This window comes from Stegodyphus dumicola, chromosome 8 (assembly GCF_044657685.1).
Source record: "Stegodyphus dumicola isolate Sdum_Otavi_A_Nest chromosome 8, ASM4465768v1".
In the NCBI taxonomy this organism is placed as follows: domain Eukaryota; kingdom Metazoa; phylum Arthropoda; class Arachnida; order Araneae; family Eresidae; genus Stegodyphus; species Stegodyphus dumicola.
The window spans coordinates 129,445,965-129,469,823 of record NC_140775.1 but is presented as its reverse complement, the minus strand read 5'-3'; the positions used below and the strand labels follow the sequence as shown (position 1 = coordinate 129,469,823).

At 32.9% G+C, this 23,859-nt stretch overlaps 1 protein-coding gene and 1 pseudogene across 7 annotated transcripts in view; one reads left to right on the top strand and one right to left on the bottom strand.

Annotated features, from left to right (window-relative positions):
• LOC118183214 (late secretory pathway protein AVL9 homolog) overlaps positions 1-23,859 on the top strand; it is a 172,651-nt gene that overhangs the window by 142,776 nt on the left and 6,016 nt on the right. For 3 of the 7 annotated variants that reach the window (XM_085822404.1, XM_085822402.1, XM_085822408.1), the window contains one exon: positions 419-512. The exons of 1 other annotated variant lie outside the window; for it this stretch is intronic. In XM_085822404.1, the coding sequence (XP_085678530.1) occupies positions 419-512 (94 nt within the window). Of the gene's footprint in view, positions 1-404; positions 513-23,859 lie in introns of all 7 variants that reach the window. 3 more of the 7 variants (XR_015042726.1, XR_015042727.1, XM_085822403.1) reach the window with 3 other exon arrangements.
• LOC146995963 (uncharacterized) lies at positions 21,766-22,621 on the bottom strand (annotated as a pseudogene).

Sequence of the window (23,859 nt, the reverse complement as noted above, 5' to 3'; positions counted from 1 at the left end):
TTAAATAAATTATGATATACTGGATTTTGAATTAAAAAGTTAATTTTAAATTGCTTTCTTTTTTTTCTATCTTTATTGGGAAGAGATAAGCTAATAATTTTAAGAGTTTAGTATAGATTTATTTTTATAGTAAGTACTATATTTATGTATCATTTAAAGTGATGCAATAACTAAATATTGTTTATTCTCTATTTATTGGACTATTGCTCAGATCTCATTATTATTCACAAAGATTTGAAAATGAAAAATTGTAAATTAATATCTTGGGAATAAAACTGGCTCACAGTAGCATTATTTAAACAAATCTACTCATTAGCATTGTTTGAACTAATTATTCATCTGTTTTCTAGTGCAAAATAACATCCGGGTTTTTAAACTTAATGAAGCCATTTATTACATTATAGTAATTTTTTGACAGCACCATGCAGAGTTCAGAAAGAGGTCGTCGTCTAAATACTGCTGTGGTAAATACGGGAAAAGCTGTTGTTCAGACTGGGAAAGCTGTAGGTAAGGTTCGTGAAAATTTCATTTTTCAGTGATCATGCCATATGGGAATATGTGTCAGTAAATAACTAGAAAACAAGAAAATTATATTTAAATTTTCATACCTGATTTTTTAAAGTGCAGTTTGATATTAAATAATTTAATATAATCAGTATCCTTCATATGAAACTGGCTATCCATAATTTGAATTTTAAACAGTATTAGTTAACGATAAAATATAAGTGATTACTTGTGACAGCATAGCTAACTTATAATTTAAGTACAGCTGAAATGCATTCAGTATACATTTACCATATTGTATAAAATTTAGCATGTATTTTAATTAATCACATATAAAAATTGATTTATATAATATTGGTTATAACAGGATTACCACATTATTCAGGAGAACAGGAAAAGTTGGGGAATTCGAAAATTGATCAAAATGTCAGGAAATGTCATATGGCGATCCCCCCCCAAAAAAACGAGGTTTTGTGCCAACCTTGAAAGCGATCACTTTGTCAGCAAATCATGTATCACATATGCATCATTTGGGCAGCTGGCGTGGTGCCAATTTTCGCAGCTCCAATCAGATTGTCTTTTAGAAAGGCAAAGCAAGTTTTCAGCAACTGTGGTTTCCAGTAACCTTGAGAATCAAGACTCGCATGTGCAGTGCTTTTTGAACTAAAGAAAATACCTAGCCATTCTCATATAAAACAAAATTAATTTAATCCGAGTATACAGTTGTAGGTTAGAATAGCCTCCATGCACAGAACACACAGGATTTGGCGATGTTATGATGAGCAGTAAACAGGTCATTTTCAAAATCATGCCAAAGCCGTCGCATATACTAGGATTTTAGCGCAAAATCTTTTGAACCTTTTAATAGTAATCAGTCATCTAGGCTAACCAGGTAATATAACTGTATTCGCCAAAATGTCTTTGATTATTGTAATTCAATTTTTAAGTAATTATCTTTATTTTAATGTTATTAATATTATTTAATGTTGCTTCTCTCCTCTAAATTTATTTATTATTAGTTAAAAATACTTTCAAATTTCAGGCAATTTTCTCTGGCATAATTCTGAAACTAGTTCTAGCAGTATGATGACATACCATCATGAAATAATTTTATGCAGATATTTTTTTGCTTATGTATGCTGTTAAATAAATGTAAGATACCTGAATTTATTTTGAAATATCATTAAATAGAGGTTTCTTTTGTTAAGCTGCAAAATGTCTGGGGGTGGAAGATGACTTTTTTTAATCCAAATTGAGCAGATTTTAATCTCAATCTTTATTGGAGAAAACAACTCCTATTATAGTAGTTAGAATAATAATGCTTTTGGGATAATATATATACAATCAAAAGTCTTTAATCCGGACCTCAAAGCTACAAACTTTCTGCGCATACATCAACGCACAATGTGTTGACGCATGCACATAGTATCTTCATGCATGCGCATATGCGTTTCCACATGCGCGGTTAATGTATAACGGATGGTATAAGCTAAGCTAAAATGATCTAATTAACTACAGTCAAAAGTCGTTAATTCGGGCACTCATAATCCGGAATGATCTATAATCCGGACCCCAAAGCTACAAACTTTCTGCGCATGCGTCGCCTTGACGCATGCACGTAAGACCTTTATGGCTGCAAATATGCATGTGCACGTGCACAAAATACGTTTATGAGTGCGCGTTTAATGTATAACGGATGGTATAAGCTAAGCTAAAGTTATCTAATTATCTATTTCAGTTAATGTTGCAGATTGCGTTTTTTCTTAATTATCGAATTGGATCCGGCTTATTATTTTTTGCAAACTGTTAGAGCAATTTTATAAAAGTAACCTTGAACTTTCGATTATATCAAATAGAATTTCCGATATATAGTTGCTAATATGTAAAGGATCTAAAGCGAAAGTATGTTTCGAAATCCGAAATCTGTTTATCGATTTCACGCTGCTCGGCAGGGGGAACGCCGCAGCGCGCAATGAATTGGAAGTTGACCTCTCAGCACCATCCTTATCTTCAGAGCAGATGTTTTTATTTTATTCGGCTTATAATTCCTTACTAAATGTAGTATTTCATCTCGATGTACTCCATCTTTGATATGATTTAAATCAAATTCCTCGTCATTATAAATATCACAATTACACATCAAATGGTTTTCTGGGTACAATTTTTTAATTTCGTCTATGCGTAATGTATGCCTTACGCATGTGCACGTTGAAAGAAATGTTTAATAAAGTAAACAGATAAATATTAAGCTTTTTTGTCAATTTTGATACCCTTTAGATCATAATTTCTCTTTATTTCATAAATTACAGTTTCATATTTTTAATTTTATAATTTCTGCATGCCATCTTACCATATTTAAACTGATGATCTGTAATCCAGAAAAAACGATAATCCGGAATCGCCAAGTCCCAACGAATCCGTATTAAAAACTTTTGACTGTATATATTATTATAGTTTTCAAGTGGTACCATAATTAACTTCCATCTCAGCACAGCCAACACGCACTACGTGGATAGACTAGTATTTTCTTAAAACATACCTGGAAAATTTGGGGAATTTCATTCTCCTGTTTGAGTGGCAACTCTGTTATAAAGAAAGCCATGTTCAGTTGGAATAAAATAATATTTAATGTAATTTTTATCTCAAATTTAGACTTTTAGTTTAGATTGTTTACAAAATATACATTTTAAGGCTTATCACTGATACTAGGTCGAACGTATATATTGAATTACTTCCTTCTCTCTCTGTTATATATATAATTTAATTATGTATAACTTAAAATAATATAAAGACAGTAAGTTCAAATAAACCACAAACTAAATCATGCCTTCAAAATTGGAGTAATTTAATGGTAATAATATAAAATTAAATTTGAAAGTAAATTCACGTATCATGTTCAGATGTGCAAAGTAGAACCAAAAGGAATTGGTATAAAACAGTGCAAATAATTACTGAGAAAAATATATATGAGTTAATAACTTTCAAAAAATAAATAATTTTGTGGCAAATTAAAATTAAAACAGAGAGCAATATTGGAATCAACCCGATAAATTAAAGATGAGCAAAAATGAAATTTTAGGGGAAAAAATCACATTAAAAATAAATAAATAAATGAAAATGGTATTTAAATTTTTTGGGATAGCTTCATCAGTGTTTGAGGTTTCAAGAAATGTAAAAGCTAGTTGTTCTTCTTTATTTTTAATTTTCCTTTTCTGTATTTTTGTAATTATTTGGTCCACTTTTATTCAATTTTCAGTTTTTCGTATTTTTTAAGTAGCTTTCAGTTTAAATTTATTTTGATTAAAATTTCTTAGAAGATTATTTAACATTTAATGGTTTTTCACATCTATCAATTTTGTGCAATAATTGTTTGTGTTGTTTCTTATATCAATTCTTTTAGGTTCTATTTTGCTGTATCTGCATATGATGTTTGAATTTGCTTTAAGTGTTCATTTTGGATTATATGTGTATAATTAATATATATATATAATTAATATATATATAAATTATATGCATATAATCCAAATATAAACACAATTTTGGATAACTGTGTCCATATTTGAATTACCATAATTTTGGATGCTTATGTGTGTATATATATATATACACACACACACACACACACATAAGCATCCAAAATTAAATATAAAATTAAACTGGAATCAAAACAAGGCAGTGTCCTATTAATATTAATAATTGAAACTGTGGATAAAAGGTCAAACATTGTAATTAAACATAATCAAAATTAATGTAAGAATTCTTCAGTAGAAGAAATCCAAAAATAAAAAAGCAAATTCTTAATAGAAATAAAAACTGTAAATTAATCTCCTTTGTCTGAAACGGTAATTCAGAACTCATCAGAGGAAAATGAATTAAAGTTTCAGTAGATTAATGTGTCTCAAATGGGTGTTTCGTTCTTCTGAATTATTTTAGATCAAAAACCGATAAAAGATTCAAGCAGATTTTCAAAAAAAGAACATTTAAATTTAATTAAAAAATGATAGAATCTCAAATGTATTCAAAATTTTCCCTACATGCCTTCGATCACTTCGGAAAAAGAGAAAATGAATAAAAAGTAAACAAAGTTTTTTTGGAAGGAGAGCATAAATACCATTTACATTTATATGGTAGGATAGTTAACATCAGTGTGATTTGGCAAGTATTGCTGTTCCGTGGCAGAAGACCTTTATTTTCTATATAGCCTACCTGATAGCAGTTTCCAGAAAACAGTATAAAGTCCGTAATCCAGACGTCCATTATCCGGAATGATCTATAATCCAGACCTCAAATCCACAAACTTACGCATGCGCATAATGCGGGCATGCATGCGCGTAAAGCGTTTAGGCATGCGCGTTTAATGCGTAAAGCCAGTAAAGCGTTTATCCATGCGCACTTCTGATAGTGAAGAAAGTAACAGAGAGGTTATTGAAAACGAAAAAATTTTGATTGACATGTTGGTCAGTATTCTCGACACAGCAATTACAGGACTTGAACAATGGAACTTTGTAAGTGAACAAGAAATGATGTCTGTTTATAGAATCAAAGAGAAAGTATTAGCACAAAAAACAAAACAACTTAAACAACTTATATTGAAAGACATGTTTAATAAAGTAAGCAAATAAATATTAGGCTTTTTTTAAATAAATGTTTATACCCTTTACATAGATTCCAACTACTGTGGATTCTCCGTAGTTTCTACGGAAATTCGTGTATAACTACGAGCTACGAACAGTAACTCCAACCTTTAATAGTACCCCCCCCATCCGCAACATCATGGAGGTAGGAAGTTAGATGGAGTGGCCCTAAACCGGTTTCCCCATTCCCTGCATTGAAGCACTGGTGATCCCTTCTTTGGTGACCAAAACATGGGGTAATTTACCATTGAGTTCAATGGGTTTTGACATGATCGGATGTTAATATTTTGTAATTACGTCATAAATATGCATATTAATGTACATATTTTCTTTTTCTACAATACTTCAGAGTCCTAAGTATATGAAAAGAATACATTTTTTAACAACATTTCATTCTGAACGGAATTAAATGCTATACTTTTCACAGAACAGTTTGCTCAGAATGGTTTAATTTGAAATATTTTCACAAGTTTTCCTTAACTACATTAAAAAAAAAAAAAAAATAAGGTAATTCGATTTCATTCAGTTAAGGATTACAAAAATTAAGATCAAAGTTTTTTTGTATTATTAATATTAAAATTATGCATTATTTCTTTTCTATTTATAGAGCTTTGGAGCAGTGCTTCACTTCTAATGCCAGTTTGGCCACTCCTTCCTTTCTTACCTCCATGCGCAACATCTGGTCATTGCTACTGCGCGATTAGCTTGCCTATGGCTCCATTACTTGTATTACAGCGAGAGCTTAGCGTGTGTCGCAAGCGTCTGCGACCAGCAGGTCACGATGCAGCGAGCATGCGCAGTAGGATCCGCTGCTTTAATGACCGCCGTCTGCCCCTGCTACTGGAATTACTCCAGACTGGGGACGGTTTTCGCCAATTTGGCATAGTGCTGGTCGATTTTAGTTCAGAGGTCATCCGACTGAAAGTGGAACTGTGAATTAGCATGTTTAATTTATAATGGTTATGATATAATTTATAATGGTTATTTATTATGGTTTAATTTGTAATGACTCTTTGTCGTCCAAAAATCTGCCGATTCTAAACCAAATCATATTTCGAATATTGCTATTTCACCAAAATGCACCTTTGTATCTGGTACACTCATGCATCATAAGTGAAAGATATTGAATTTGTATGAATAAAAAAAGATTTAATAAGATATAATATTACTAACGTAATATAGAGAGTAATGGCCAAAATCAGAAATATAATCAGATAAAAACGAAATAAATATGCTTTGCCTTAAATATTTGTGGAGAAAAACTTGGTGTTATAATAAATTAAAACATGGGGTTGTAACTAGGGATTGTTATTTCCAATGAATGTTTAAATTAGTTTTTTAAGGTCTTTGCCACAAAATATTACATTATGGTATCAAAATGCATAGCCTGTTTATTTCAGTTAACAATTTAATGTTAAAAATTACCCCACAAGATGCCGATTTAACTTCAGAACTGTAGTCTTACTCATGGAACCCTTATGAATGATAACAATAAAATACGCTTAATGCAATTTCATTATTAATTTTCATGGATATCCATTACAAAGAGAAAACTTAGGAACTGATTATACAGTTAACATAATAATATAAATTGGGGAAAACCTCATATTACACTTCAAACTTTTACATTTACCGATTTAGAAATTAAGAAATACTCATGTTCAGAGCTGCTGTAAAGCTGTTTAATGTACTGCCACATAAAACAAAATTTTGTCACAACATATTCCACCTATATGAAGTAACTGTTGTTATTGCTAATTAGTAGCAATGGAACTTTCAGCAACAACAGAAAATTGCAGTAAAATTGGGCTGAATTTCTTTATTTGTTTAAAATCATTCTGCAATAAATCTCACAATAATTTTAGGTTCACATATAGTTTATTTAACTGTATTTTCTGAATAAGAACAAAAAATTCTGTTTAACTGTAATTTACAGTTTGTCATCTTATGAGTGATCCAAGAAAGTATCGTAACTTACTGAAGATTGCAGTATCATTTTTCACATATGGCATTCATTTGCATTAATAGAACTGTGCTGTTTATAGGAGTACGTACGATTTAAAATTGAAGCCTACCAGAACTCGGTACCTCTCAGTTTTAAGTGAAATCATAATTCCAGTTAGTGTTCAGCCCTCTTGTATTCTTCTGTTATCGGGGCTGGATTCAGAAAAAATGTATGTATGCATGGATATATGTGCTTGCACATGAATGCATATATGTGTGTATGTATTTATGTATATGCAGACACGCACATAGATACTCCAAAGAATACCGCTAGCCCCAATAAACTCATAAAGTGTAATGCTGATGTTCCATTAGAAAATACGTTTGAAAAATTAAGCACTGCTGATGTGAGTTCTAATAATGATAAGGATAATGATGTGCAAATAATTAATGATAATGTTTCTGATATAGATGTTACTATTAATGTTAAATCTAGTAAGCCAAAACCAATAATGGTTAAGCCTGATATGAAGTTTAGGGAGTTTTAGAAAGTGCTCAAAAAGGATGTTAAAAACTGCGAATTTGCGGGCAAAGTCAATGGGGACTTTTTGAAGATTTTCCCAGCCACAGAAGATGATCACCGAAACATTACTCGGTATCTTGATCTTAAAAAATAGATCACTATGTAATTCTATCCAAAATGGAAAAACCCATTAAAGTTGTAATTAGAGGCATGCCTATCGACTGTCCTATTGAGGACATTCAAGAGGAATTTTTTCAGTTAGGATCTAAAGTGCACCATGTGGCACAGATGCATCAAATCAAAACCAGAGTCCCCATGCCCTTGTTCCAAATTCAAATTGAGAATGCCCCGGGGGCAGACAAAATCTATGATATAACAAAATTTCTTGGTTTTTATGTTACTGTAAAAGTGTATCAGGTCAATGGAAGTGTTGTGCAGTGTCACAACTGCCAACACTTCCATCATTCTTTGGATAATTGTAAACTGCGGCCGAGGTGTGTTAAGTGTGCCAGAGCCCATAAAACAGAAGAATGTTCTAGTAAATTTACCGAAAAAGTACGTTGTTGCAACTGTTAACAGGAAGGGCACCCGGAAAACTACCGGGGTTGTCCGAAATTTCCAGTTCTACAGCCACCCAGGAGTGGTAACAATGCAAATGATTCTAGTACTAAGCTTAAGAATGCCCATGATAAGGAAAAATCTGTGATAAAATCTGCTAATGTTAAAACAGGTATTTCATATGCCAATGTGGTTAATAAGCAGTATAGTAAATCTGTTGATAAATCTGAATTGTTAAACGGTACTGTCTCTAATGCAGATGATGGTATTCAAACTAATAAGACTAAAAATGATGTTGGCCTTGCGGGCCTAATGGAAATTGCTAAATTCTTTAAAGAACTTATGTCAATTTTTAAGCGTATCTCCTTAATGAATGTCTTAAGAAAAATCTGAAACAAGATGCCTGAAATTCAGGCAACTAATAATGCGATTGATAAATTGTTCCTGGTATTTGAATTATTTGAAGATGTATTTGGATATAATGTAAACACTAATAATGAATAATGTTTTAATGTATTGAATATCATTACATGGGACGTGAATGGATTATCCCAAAACATTCATGAATTGAGGAATTTTATAAATGAGTATGACCCTGATATTATGTTCTTACAGGAACACAGGCTTGGCCCTGCAACTCCTATTTTTGTTCAAAATTATGCAGTGTACAGATCCAATAGAGCACCCACCACTTCCCGCCCGAGAGGGGGAGGGACTGCACTCCTGATTAATTGCTGTATCTCCCACTACTCAGTTACATTGCCACAGCTTTCGGTCGTTGAGGCCTCAGCTATTACACTCACAACAAATACATCACAACATACACTTTTGTCTCCACCTATATATCTCCAGGACGTAATGCTCAGGCAGTCCTGGCTGACTTACAACTTCTACTCACTCTCGGCAAGCACATCATAATTGGTGGAGACCTAAATGCACGACGTTGCGCGTGGAACTGTTACAACTCAAACGACACCGTACGTGTAATCTTTAATTTGGCTAACACGGCTAGATTACACATAGCAGCTTCAAAAACACCAACACTGTATACCTCTGGGTCTATGGGAATTATTGACTTCTTCTTGCTCGGAAATACCATGCTTGATGAACTCTCTTCGGACCACAATCCGGTTAAAATGATTCTTGACATCAGTAGCAATACCACATCAGACACCAGAGCCATTCGCATAGACTGGCAAAAATTTGTCAAAGCTCTCACCAACATTCACTACACATTACCCACGATACATTCGGGTGATAACGTTGATAGTTTTATTCAGGAGCTCACGGAAAAAATTACTTCTGCTCATAAGAATGCAAGGCAAGAAATTGTCCACGGAAAGGTTAAAAGGAGTAAGGAACTTGCCAATCTTATTAAACAGTGAAATGCTGCAAGAAGAAAAGTCCAAAGAACTCACTGCAGAGATGATAAGCAGCTGTTTAACAGACTATGCAATGCAGTCCAATCTCTTACACATGCACAGGCACAAAAAGACTAGACCAGTTACCTAGACTCGCTCTCTGCAGAAGATAATTCTCTGTGGAATGTAATCTCTAGGTATACCAAATGCCACAATAAAATTCCACCCTTTAAAGGCCCTCAAAGGATCCACTACACTTCACTGAGTAAAATCTTTGAAGCTGCTTGCACATGCACAGGCACAAAAAGACTGGACCAGTTATCTAGGCTCGCTCTCTGCAGAGGATAATTTTCTGTGGAGGGCAATCTCTAGGTATACCAAATGCCACAATAAAGTTCTGCCCCTTAAAGGCCCTCAAAGGATCCATTACACTGAAACTGAGAAGGCAGAATTATTGGCTCAGCACCTGGAAGCTCAGTTTTGCACAAACAACATTCATGACCTACAACAGAAACCCTTATTCACAACTTTCACTCAACTTTTACAACAAACTCAAACATAAACAGCATTCCTCCAATTATGCCTTCGGAGGTAGTAGGCTATATCAATAAACTCAAGAAAAAGAAGAGCCCTGTGTTAGATGGGATCACCAACGAAATGCTGAAGAAATTTCCCAGAAAAGTCATCTTTATATTATGCAAAGTTTTCAACCGGATGCACCAGTTGCAGCATTATCCCAATTCCTGGAAGACTGCAAAAATAATTCCCATCTTGAAACCTGGCAAACCGTCTACGGATCCCGGGCATACAGGCCAATAAATTTGTTGTCTTCACTGAGTAAAATCTTTGAAGCTGCTTACATATGCACAGGCACAAAAAGACTGGACCAGTTACCTAGGCTCGCTCTCTGTAGAGGATAATTCTCTGTGGAGGGCAATCTCTAGGTACACCAAATGCCACAATAAAGTTCCGTCCCTTAAAGGCCCTCAAAAGATCCACTACACTGAAACTGAGAAGGCAGAATTATTGGCTCAGCACCTGGAATCTTAATTTTGCACAAACAACATTCATGACCTACAACAGAAACCCTTATTCACAACTTCCACTCCACTTTTACAACAAACTTAAACATAAACAACATCCCTCCAGTTATGCCTTCGGAGGTAGTAGGCTATATCAATAAACTCAAGAAAAAGAAGAGCCCTGTGTTAGATGGGATCACCAACGAAATGCTGAAGAAATTTCCCAGGAAAGTCATCTTTATACTATGCAAAGTTTTCAACCGTATGCTCCAGTTGCAGCATTATCCCAATTCCTGGAAGACTGCAAAAATAATTCCCATCTTGAAACCTGGCAAGCCGTCTACGGATCCCGGGGCATGTAGTCGTATAAGTTTGTCTTCACTGAGTAAAATCTTTTAAGCTGATCTTCTGAAATGCATCAACGATCACCTTGTTAACCATGATATCATCATAGCCAGCCAATTCGGATTACGGAAAATCCTCGGAACTACTAATCAGAAGAGATTAGAATAACTACTAATCTCAGAAGGAATGAGAGATCGTAAAGTCACAGGAGGAATCTTTATTGATATAGCCAAGGCCTTTGATAGAGTATGGCTGGAGGCCCTCATCTACAAGTTACACAACCTGGGCTTCCCAGGTTACATCACAAACATCACCAAGTCCTACCTTGCAGGTAGAAACTTTGTCGTTAATGTCTCTGGAACAAACACCCCATTAGGGATGGGGTGCCGCAAGGGTCCCTGCTAGGCCCAACCCACTCTAATATTTACGTGAATGACATACCCACGACGCATGACACAACACTAGCTATGTGTGCAGACGACACAGCGATCCTCTCACCAAGTGCATTTGCTGGTTCAGTTATCCAACGTTTACAAAATTACATACATGCACTGGAGATTTGGCTTGTACAATGGAAAATTCAAGTGAACATCGATGAAACTAAAGCCATCCTATTTACTAGGAAGGAAACATTCAAGAGAAATCTTTTCTACGGAAGCTCTATTCCTTGGGCCAAGCAAGTCCCTTATCTTAGGATGATCCTCAGTATTTCATGGAACCCACACATTACAGCTAGTATTCAGAAATTTCGAGCACGTAAAGCTAGACTCTACCCCTTAATTGCTCGAAACAGTGTTTTATCTATGGACAACAAATTACTCATTTATAAATCCATTCTGCGTCCACTACTTTATTATGCATGTCTCGTGTGGGCCTACTCTTGCAACAAGTACAGAGGAAAGCTACAAGTTGCTCAGAACTCCACCTTCAGACAGATTGTCAATGCTAAGTGGTATATCAACAATAAGATACATGAGGAACTGGGTATTTGTGCTTTAAGATCATATTACTATCAAATTGCAAAAAAATTTCACGAAAGGCAGAGTAGTCTCAGCAGTCCTACAGTTAAAATTCCAGACTATGATTATAATGATCTAAGCAACCAGGATAGGCCTCTTGCCATCCTTAATGTATGGATTATGTAACCTTGTATAATTGTACTCAAAGGCTCTGTACGTTGTATATTCTTATTGATTATTTATGTATCTTGAATTCCTTTTACTTGTAACTTATAATATCTTAATGTTTGGCACCATTGCTTTCGCACTTGCTTCACATGCACTAACAATTGCATTCCAGGACTCATTCACCAGCTCGACAGCTTTCTGGCTTAAATAATAATAGTCTATATCAAATTATTAATTAATTTTAAAAAAAGAAAAAAATATTAATAATAATAAAAAAATATAAAAAAAATAAATAAATAAATGAAATCTTAGGTTAGGTTACGCTTATTAACATTCGAAACTTTCAAAGTATTCTACATGGGGTAGGGCTTATGCTCAGGTACCCGGGTGAACCAGACACCACTCCACCGGAATGAACATAGGTACTCCAGTTCATACATGCATAAATTTTTTAATCTGGTTCCGATAACAGAAGAATACCAATATTTTTTTAATTGCATAAATGAATCATGATATTCGTAAAAATTTTGTTGTGAATGCAACACGTTATAGTAAAATCTGCATTTATGGTAGCCCATATGCATGCATCAATTTCCTTTGAAAAACCAAAATATATAGCAAACACTTGAACTGGATCTCATCACAAGAGATAATTTTTAGAAGTACCCATCTAGTTAATAAAGTGCCCATGATGTGAAGATGGCCTTTAATATAGCAGAAACCAAAATTAAGATGCAGTTTCAGCTGAACGCAGTGTTGTTGAAATTGTTCCCTCTTTTTTTTTTTTTTTTTTTTTTTTTTTTATGTTCAATAATCTATTTTGTTACTACAGTCAAAATTCGTTAATTTGGACCTCAAAGCTACAAACTTTCTGCGCATGCGTCTTGTTGACATAAGGCCTTTACGGCTGCGAATATGCGTGTGACGTGCGCGAAATACGTTTACGAATGCGCGTTTAATGTATAACTGACAGTATAAGCTAAGCTAAAATTATCTAATTCAGTTAGTATTGCAGATTGCGTTGTTCCTTAATCTTTGAATTGGATTTGACTTATTATTTTTTGCAGACTGTTAGAGCAATTTTATTAAAGTAAGCTTGAACTTTTGATTATGTCAAATAAAATTTCTGATATATATTTACTAATATGTAAAGGATCTACAAATCGAAAGTATGTTTCGATGTCCATTAAACAAAAAGTGGAATTGCTGCAAAAAATGAATGAAGGCATATCCTTTGTTTATCTTTAACACTGCGGTGCACAATGAACTGGAAGTTGATCTGTCAGCACTATCCTTATCTTCAGGGCAGATGTTTTTATTTTATTTGGCTTATAATTCCTTACTAAATGTAGTATTTCATCTCAATGTACTCCGTCTTTGATATGATTTAAATCAAATTCCTTGTCATTATAATTTGCTTCCAATAGCAAAGAAAGTAACAGAGGTTATTGAAAACGAAAAAATTTCGATTGACAAATTAGTCAGTATTCTCGACGCAGCAATTATAGGACTTGAATAGCGGAACTTTGTAACTGAACAAGAAATTATTTCTGTTTATAGAATTAAAGAGAATGTATTATCACATAAAAAACGGAGCAACTTAAACAACTTACATTGAAAGAAATGTTTAATAAAGTAAACAAATAAATATTAAGCTTTTTTTTTTTTTTTTTTTTTTTTTGTAAATTTTGATACGCTTTAGATCATAGTTGTTCTTTATTTCATAAATTACAGTTTCATATTTTAATTTTATAATTTCTGCATGCCATCTTACCAGATTTAAATTGATGATCTATAATCCGAAAAAATCGATAATACAGAATCGCCGAAGTCCCGATGTTTCCGGATTAATGACTTTTGACTGTACTAATTTCTTCACTGTTCATTTGAGTTTTATAATATTTTATTAATTTATTCTTCATTCCTTTTATCATTTAAATTTTATATTGCCTAAATCATGATTTCTTAGAGATTTACTTTCAATTTTTTATTTATTTAATTTTCATATTTTAATTTATTATTTACCTATTTAGTATTAATTTATTTGCATTGCATTGTTTTTCTGACACTTTATATCTGATTGGCTTGATTTAGGGGAATAGCATTTTTGTGCTTTCTAATTCAAATAATCCAATCCTACTTCTTAAAGAAATATAACTTTTAAAATTATCACATAATCTGCACACAATGATGTAAAAAAATTTGTAATTAAAAAATAGGAATGAAACAAATCAGCTTATTGAAGCTATACAAATCTTTTTAAATTACAGTGAAGGAAGGAAACTTTATCACTTTTCTTTTAAGAAAACCCTTCATTGTTTTTTTTAAAAAAGCTAAAACTATGTGATCAACAAAATATAATTATTAATATTTTAAACATCATTGATGTGTAGATAATTAATAAGTGAGGACTATATTTAAAATGTTTATAACATGTGGTACATAATGAGCTTTTATATTCAACCCCTACCAATGTAGCTTTAGCACACTTAAGGATTTTTTTCCTCGTGTGATTTTACATTTTTATAAATGATGCACATACAATTACATATTCTATTTATAATTATGATTTACATGTTTAAATATGGGAAACAGTAAATAATTCAAAATGATTTTAAGAAATATGTAACTGTAATGCACATTATTTTTTACTCATATGTGTGCAATTCATAATGATTAAATCTGATACAGCTTCCTGTTCACAAAGCTCTTGAGAAAACTTTTGTATCAGAAGATTTCATGTGCTCCAATTTTACAAAACTACTACTATAGTTACAATTATCTATGCTTTGTCTCAAATACAAAATCATTCCCAATTATTTACCTGCTAATAATATTTACTATTTTCAACAGGATTTGTTTCATTTTAAATTGCTTTTATACACATCAAAAGAGAAAACTTTCAAATTTTCCCACGCTCTCCAAATCAGATATGTAAAGAGGTTTATGATGCTTACAGAATATAACTTCTAAAGTTAGATCATTATATAAATATTAAGCAATGTAAAGAATGCTATTAATTAAAAGCAGGAAAAATATGCAATGAAGTGGATTAGAGAAAAAATTATGCATGAAGCAGCAGATGAAAATAAATCTTTTTAATTAAGAAAGGAGAAAGACAACTCTTGTTCTACTTTTCTTATAAAATAACACTTTATTTTTATTTTTTCAAAAATAAAATCTAAAGAAATCAAATTACGAGAAAGAAAAATTTATATTAATATCAGAAAAAATTGATAGATAGTTGATGATAAGACAAAAATTGTCCTGATGAGTTCTGAATTGGAGTTTAGATAAAGGAAGATTAATTTTTATATTATTATTATCTTGTACATATTTTCCCTTTTTGCATTTTTAGTTTTCGAGTTTGTATTACTATGATCATTTTTTTGTTTTGAATTGTTAAGATTTTTTGTTTAACTCCTTTACAAGGATGCAATTATTAATATTGTTGAGGAATTGTCTTACTCTGACTTTAGTTTACTTTTAACTTCAGATGTTTTAAAATCATTCTTTTGCTATTATATATGCGAAATTCACCGCCAACACACCGCTTTGTGACTTCTGTGGAGATAAACAAAATCATCGGCAAACTGGTACAACCCTCATATTGGTCGCAGATCATATTGCGCATGTGCGCCGCTATACCCTAGACGCTTGTGTGTGTGTCTTGTGAACTGGGATTTAGGTGGAAGTTTTTTTATAATGCTACCTCAAACAAAAAAGCCAAAATTATCAAAGCAGAAATTTAAAGATTCATATTCTTCATAATTTCCATGGATTAAAGCATCCTTAATTTCTGTGAATCACACACACTGCAGTGTATGCAATAAAGACTTCTCAGTTGCATATGGCGGAAAAGATGACTGTAAACGGCATGTTTTTTCTCAAAAACATATAGAACTTGGCATTGTAGAATCTAAAGAACTAACGAATTTCTTAATAAAAGATGACGAAACAGGTCCTATAGAAGCCGAATGCTATTTTGTTCGATTTTTAATTTAACACAATCTACCACTTTGTGTTTCAGATCATTCCAAAGAGCTTTTCAAAGCAATATGGATTCTGCCGTAGCAAAAAAAATTTAGCTGCGGTCATACCAAAACTGCCGCTATTGTGAAAACGCTTGCAGAAAGTACTGTTGCCAATATTATAAAATCAGTGTGCAATACATCGTTTTCACTAAGTACTTATGGAAGTAATGATAACAGACTGTATCCATTGATTATAACATATTACAGTAAAGAAAAGGGTGTGATAATTATGTCATTGATTTCTATTTTAGAGTGCACAAATAATACTGGAGAAGGTATTTTTAATTGTATAAACGAAAATTTTAAAAGCAAAGGTTTAGAATGAAAAATTGCTTATCATTTTCTTCAGATAATGCTAGTAATATGATTGGAAAGTTTAAAGGTGTAGCATCGTTTATCAAAATGCATCAACTAAGCATAATCATCTGAGGTTGCCCATGCCACCTCTTGCATATAGCTGCAAAAAAGGCAACTGAAAAATTAATTGGCTCAGAAATCGAAATTTTTGTTAATAGATATATATTTTTATTTGGAAAAAAGTTCGAAACGGAAGCATAGCTTCAAAGTTGCTCAACAAATTTTGGGACAGAACGCAAAATCTCGTAAAATTTTGAAATATCGCAGTATGAGATGGTTGTATAACATGGATTTTGGGACAGTGGGATGCTGTGATAAATATTTTTGGTGATCAACCAGATAACAGTGAGAATGAAAGAAAGAGTGCAGAACATTAAAAAAAAAAATGTTGTACTTGTTATTTTTGAAAAATACTTTGTTTATAACAGTAAATACTAATTTGCAACAACAAGCTCCTTATATGCATAAATTGAGAAGAGAACTTGTTGAACTTTTAATAAATTTATTTGTTAGGTTTGTTAAACCATCAGTAATTTCAAAAGTATAGTAAACAAAAAGAAAATGAAAATTTAGTGATTGGTGCGTAAACAAGACTATATTTAAAAAATGCCAAGTTGAATTAAAGTGAAGTAAAATCATTTTTTAATTCTGTGCGAGCTTTTTTTGTAACTGCATGTTCATATATAATAGATAAATTTCCACTAAGTGATCCATTTCTAAAACATGCTGAAGTTGCTGACATCAACTTGAGGACTGAAGTTTCATTTTCATCTGTTCTTTACTTGATGAATACTTTTCCATCCATTATTGATGAAAAATATCTTAATCAAGTGGGAATTGAATTTTCCATGTATCAAGTAGATGATTTGAAAGAAATTGTAGATTTGCGTATTGATATAGCATGGGGAGAAATTGCCAAATTAAATATGAATGGGTGTATTAAATACAAAGTATTGCCTACTGTAATGCTTGTTTTCTTAATAATACCTCATTCAAATGCAGCTTGCGAAAGAATTTTTTTCTATTGTTAAAAAAAAATCAGACAGAATTTCGACCAAATTTACGTCCTAAAACTCTCGAAGCAGTTTTGATTGAAAAAATAAGTATGCAGGCAAATGAAGAACTGTGTTATAAAAAAACATTCTCAAAATAAGAACTTAAGCTTGCTAAGCATGCTACATGTAAATCTTTGCATTCGTAAATTATAAGTATTTTTTTAATACTAATATGTATTGCTCTTGGTTATTTAAATTTTATTTCCTTGCGGAAATCAAATCCAGAATAAAGATATATGATTTATGGATTCTGATTTTTTTCAGATTTGTAGTGATTTAAAATACTTTCTTCATATAATAGTAGATTTAGGGACATACATGTGTGAGGAGTTAAATGAAAATTTCTAATTAAATGTGCATATACTTTACAAGTGCATATAATTTTTAATTATTTAGTTTTATATGTATATGGATTTTAAATGTAACAAAATTGATTACAATTATTAATTAAAAATTAATGAATGGTTAATTACAACATGCATTACACGCGCATTTTCAAAGTTGTGAAAGTCGTTCGCACGTTGACTACTGACAAGTTCTGCTGCACGTTGGAGTCTATGCCTTTAGATCATAATTGCTCTTTATTTCATAAATTACAGTTTCATATTTTTAATTGTATAATTTCTGCATGCCATCTTACCAGATTTAAATTGATGATCTATAATCCGGAAAAACCCCTAATCCGGAATCACCGAAGTCCTGACGAGTCTGGACTACGGACTTTGTACTGTATTATTATTTGACATTTTATAAGAGTTTGTCCTATCTCCAGAGTTAGCTACTTATTTTAGCAGCCTGATTTATTTAAAAGAAACCACCATAATTCTTGTTATGTAGTATTTTGTATCCTTACTTTTTTAAATAAGAAATATAATTGATATACGTAGCACATTTGATTTAAAAAAAATTTTTTTTCAACTGTTAATTTTTATGAATATTTATACCATTATTATAATAGGTAAAAGATATTTATAATGCTACATATTATAAACCTCAATGTGTATGCCAAAACAAGGTTCTTTCTGTCTAGTAAAGTCAGAGAAAATCAGGACATTTTACTAAAAGTCAGCAAAGTGAAAAATGGTATAGTTCAGTCCTCTAATACAGGGATCCCCTATCTTTTTGTACTTTAAAGCACATTGTAGAATTTTGTGGGGTAGCGGGCACATTTATTTTTTCAAGGTTAATTTATAGGTTGACATAATATATCAAATACATAAATAAAATTCTAAGATATAAAAATTATTGATTGCATTTTCATGTAAAGTAAATAATTACTAAATAATATAGATTAAAGTTTAAAAATTCGTTGGAATAAAAATTGTTATAAAGAATGTCTTAAAATGAATGCAATATTTGGCATTGCATTTCATTGCCCATTGCTTCATAATTAGGAGAATTTGATAATGTTCCTGCTTACAAGTGATCAACAAGATGTTCATTTGTAAGTTGAGATATGTACTTTTGTTTTGAGACATTAATTGCTGAAAAAAGTGATTCACACCAATATCTGGAACTGGAAAGAGATTTTGTCTTGTTGGTGCGGCTGATTGATGTTAACAAATACACTTATATATTTTTGTAATAAATTACCAATTATAAAAGCAATTTACAAAACATTTGATTGAAAACTTAAGTTTTTTTTTTTTTTTTTTTTTTTTTTTTTAATCTTGGTCACAGTGGACACACAAAAGAGCAACAGAAGTGCAATGGTTCCCTTGCAGGATAGGCTTGGGACCCCTGCTCATATATTAAAAAAATGTTCAGGAGTTAAATAATAACCAATTGTTATGTTTTTTTCTTCTTCTTTGCATTCGTACGTATGGGGTTCGTGCAGATTTGCAGTGAATAATGGCGACACTACTTGATGAAGTATCAAAATACACTTTATTGGCCAGTATTCTTAAGGCAGCTCCAAAATCACATTTTTACAGTCATCGAAGAGCTACTATAAACACGCTAAAACTCGGCGACACAGCCTTTAGACGATCAGGCAATAACGGTAAAGATAGCTTGACTGCAAAGCACCAGAGTACAGCTCCTGACTCTGCTTGGTCATTCTCGGAACTCCACGTACTCTAAAAGCTTTCCACGCTAAACTCGTGATGCACTAGACTGCAGCTCCCAACTCCTCGGTTTGGTCATTCCCGGAGCTCAGCACACTCTAAGACAAAACTTGAAAATGCACTAACCTGCGATACACTTAGAGACTCTTTCGGTGCCAACTCGTCACTCACTGACCTCGCCGATCAACTCGATGGACTCTACACAGATTAACTGACAGACTCTCTGCATGTACCAGCAGGGTTTATTAGCTTTTGGCTTGTGTTCGAGAACATTATGGGCTAAACTGGTGAGAATTTGTTCCAGAAGCTTCTCCATCTGTCTATGGTATGTTGCCAAATGGGCAATTTCTCGCGAAATGTGGCAACCCTGCCTCCCTTTGCCATTTTCTAGCAACTATAAACCTGCTTTACTGGGGAAGCTATCTTACCGCACCTGGACACTTCGCAACACAATAAACAAAAAACTGCCCCTATTAACAAGAGAGCAAATTGAGCAAAAATTAGCGTAAAACAAAATCCTGTCGTCAGATCATTAGCCAAAGACACCATTTGCATGATGAAATGCATTGGAGGGCAAGCTGGTGCTAGAAAATTCACTGTTTCGAAAGAGCTAAATGTGCATCTTAGTGTCATCAATAGGCTATGAAATTGTTACCAAAGGTATCAAAACCCTTATACAAGATGTAGGTCTGTACTTCGGAGGATTACCACTTCCTGTTGCTATGTGCAAGGTGTGCTCCATATCCACTATCACCAGAGTTCCTCCCCCCCCAGTTCCTTTGAAGGCAATTCAAAGGAAAGATGATCTGTTCTGTCGAGCATTTTTTTTTTCCCTCTTAACACAAAAATAGGATATAAAATTACAAAAATCAAAATGCGATTCAAAATTATGACTAGATAATATGCACACATATAAAAGAAAAATAATACATATATGAAAAATTAAATTTCAAACACCTTTGTAAATTGTAATGTAAGCAGCAAGTTTCTTTGGAAAGTGCATGTCTTCCCGATCTTGTGACAGATCGTGTCTTTAAGTCTCTATCTGATTTCGGCTCAGGTAAATCAGAGTCTGAAAGCAAATAGGCCGGTTTCACACGATCGATAGACACCGTTGATTTAACGCTGTTTATTTTAAATTGTGAATATTTTGTTTATCCTCTTGAGGACTTTGTGCAGACCTGAGTACGACTGGCACAGCACTGGCTTGACTCGATCAATACATAAGTATACATATGTATACGATTTTAGGTGTGGAATTACGTAATACGTATCTCGACAATGCACAGATGTCGCTATAGGGTTTAATTGCTGTATTCTATGTCAGAGATTGGTGATGAATCTAGTGTCGCTTGAAGATATTGCAGATGATGTTATCAAGTCGCTGGGCAGCTTGAGTGTTGTGCCATACACAAAGTTCTGCATAAAATGTTTGTTTATCCTCCTTAATTATGGTCAATGATGAAAGCATAAATACCTTCTAAATCTCGCATGACTTTGTCTATATAACATTGAAAAGTCACGGATGTGTTACATAAGCCAAATTGTAAACGGTTGGGTTGATTGGTATTTGATATGCTTTGATTAAGTCAACATGGCTAAAAATGTATTGAGGCATTAATATCAGTTAAGCATGGAATCTTTTATTGTTTATGTGTTCAACGCACAATAATTTCCTACAGTTCTCCATTCTGAAGTTCCCTTTTTTTTCCCCATGTGAAGTGGGGATGCACAATTGCTTCTTGACGGTCTTAAATGCCCTAGATGCATCAGAGTTTAAAATTCTTGCCTTGCTATTTTTAAGCGATCTATGGCCAACCAACAATGTTTCGCAACTACAGGTGGACCTTTAGTTATGATATGATGAACAGTGTTTAGTTTAACAGGTTGGTTAGGATCTGGTAATTTAGTAATGGAAGGAAATTCTTTTAAAATTTTGTGATAAAGTATATCATTGTGGACAGTTTTTACTGAATAAATATTTGTAATTTTGATGCTGCCTACAGTTTGAAACTTTGTTTTTAAATCTTTGAGATATTTGTTTCTAAGATCAGGCACCAACTCAAAGAAATGGAGGAAATCTGCTTTAAGAATGGGTGTATTAACATTTGCTATAAGAAAAGTCCAAGTAAACTGCTGTCTTAATTTGAAATCCAAAGAAAGTGTTTTTTGACCATAAACATGGACAGTTGAAGAATTAGCAGCAAGAAGTGTTTGTTGGGGAGAGTTTCATTTTTATGAATTGTTTTTTGGAAATAAGGACATTTCAGAGCCAGCATCGACCAAGAGAGAAAAATTTGTTCTCCGTTCACGAAAGAACAAGTGAATAAATTGCCTTTTTTCTTTGTTGGTTTCGTTTCCCTTCCATGAACAAGGCTATATACACTTGTCTTCTCGTTTTCCAAAACATCTATGATACCAGCAAACAGAATATTCTCTCCTTTATGAACTGCTCCTTTCTTTATTGCGATTTCCGCGATTTGGCAAGCGATCTCGAGAAAGGGAAATACGATCAATACATTTAATTTTTCTATATCCTTAAACAATTTATCCTCAATAGATTGATCGACTGTGCGAGAAACTGCACAAGTTCCTGGGGTTGGATTCACTTCTAAGATTCTGTTGGCAATTTCTGCAGTTTTGTCTAAAGTGAAATCGTAAATAACTGCCAAAATAGTCAGAACTGCCAAAGGCAGACGCGGAAGGAATAATTCTAATGTTAAGATATTGGGAACATTTAAGGATTCTGCTTATCGTTTCATATTCCTAAGCAAATCCGAAGGTTTTCAAGATCCTAATTCCTCTCTAGATAATAATTGGCCAATTTCTTGCTGAGATGATTCTCCCGATCGGTATATTAACTGAGTTTTAAGCTTTGTAAAAGGATCAGTTGGGTCTGATTTCGTAAGTAAATCCTGAACTAATAATGCATTATCTGAAGGAAGATGAGCAAATATATAACTATATTTAGTAACTGATTCTTTGATAGGTTTGGGGTGGCAAGCACAAATGTACTTTCACACATAACAAACTATAAAGCTGGGTCTGATCGGTTATTAACCAGAATTCGAACAGCATATACCTCAGACATTGTGCAGGGTTTAAACCAAAATGAAAGTAAAGATTCTACTACAGAAAATAAAATACGGATAATAGGTCTTGAGACTGCAATCCATCAAAAGCTAAAGTACTTGTGAGCCGTTCACATGGCTTGATTTAGCAAAGTCCAGAAGTCACCAATGTAGTGATTATTGTGGATCCCACGGAATTCTAGTTGTGCATATTACATTAAATGCTCTCGCTGTATCCATCAAGAACTTTCAGCAGACATATTGGAGTAAAAATTTATCTTTATTGCAAGACTTCAAATATGCATGCTACTTCTCGAGCAGGCAGTCTGGTCTCTTTTCTGCTTCTACCCAGATCTGGCATATTTTAGGCTCATAACTCGGGGGTGCAAGGCACACTTCTTGTCACTATCACCACAGAAACATGACACTTGAAGAAAAGATTACAGACAGACATGGCTGAATTCAATATAAATTTTATTGGTGGATACTGATGCGAAAAACAAAGTTTAAGTGCTAAGCAATAGAAAAGATTTAAAAAAAAAATTAGCAGAAATAACTATCACAGTAGAAACACCCTAAGTTTATGTATTATGCAGACATGGATGACAAACGTTTTAAACTTAACCAATTTATTAAAAAAAACATTTAACAATATATATATAAATAAATATACAATAAACAAATTTGATAAATACAAAAAACTTGAAGTTAAGATTGTAACATAATCATTGCAAAAAAATTGCACTTAGTTTTAACTATTCATTAATCCCCAAGAGTTTTCTTTTAAGAATATTACACTATTAATGGTACAAGAAACGCATTATCTGTTCCTTGAATACTGTCATTCAAAATCTTGCGACAAGCATATCACAGCAAAAAAAAAAAAAAAAAAAACTGCATGATTAACTTGAATTTCACTTGATTAAATAAATCCATGCTTTTAACTAAGAAGACACCTGGAAAATTTAAACCTTGAAAACACTTGTGTTTAAAGATGCCGCCCACTACAGTTGCTCACAGGAAACAACAAATTGAAAGCATCGCTGCTTTGCCGAATCCTGAAAAACATGGCACAAAGCCACGGCACTAAACAGCCACTCAACACTGGACACCACATATCACAAGAACGTTCCCGAATGCGAACTGAAACAACACCCAAAGAAAATGGGAAAGAGGGAAAAAAATAATCACCAAGTTAGAGCGATGTGAGATATTTATACATGTAGTATATATGACGTCATAGCATAGCAGTCAATCA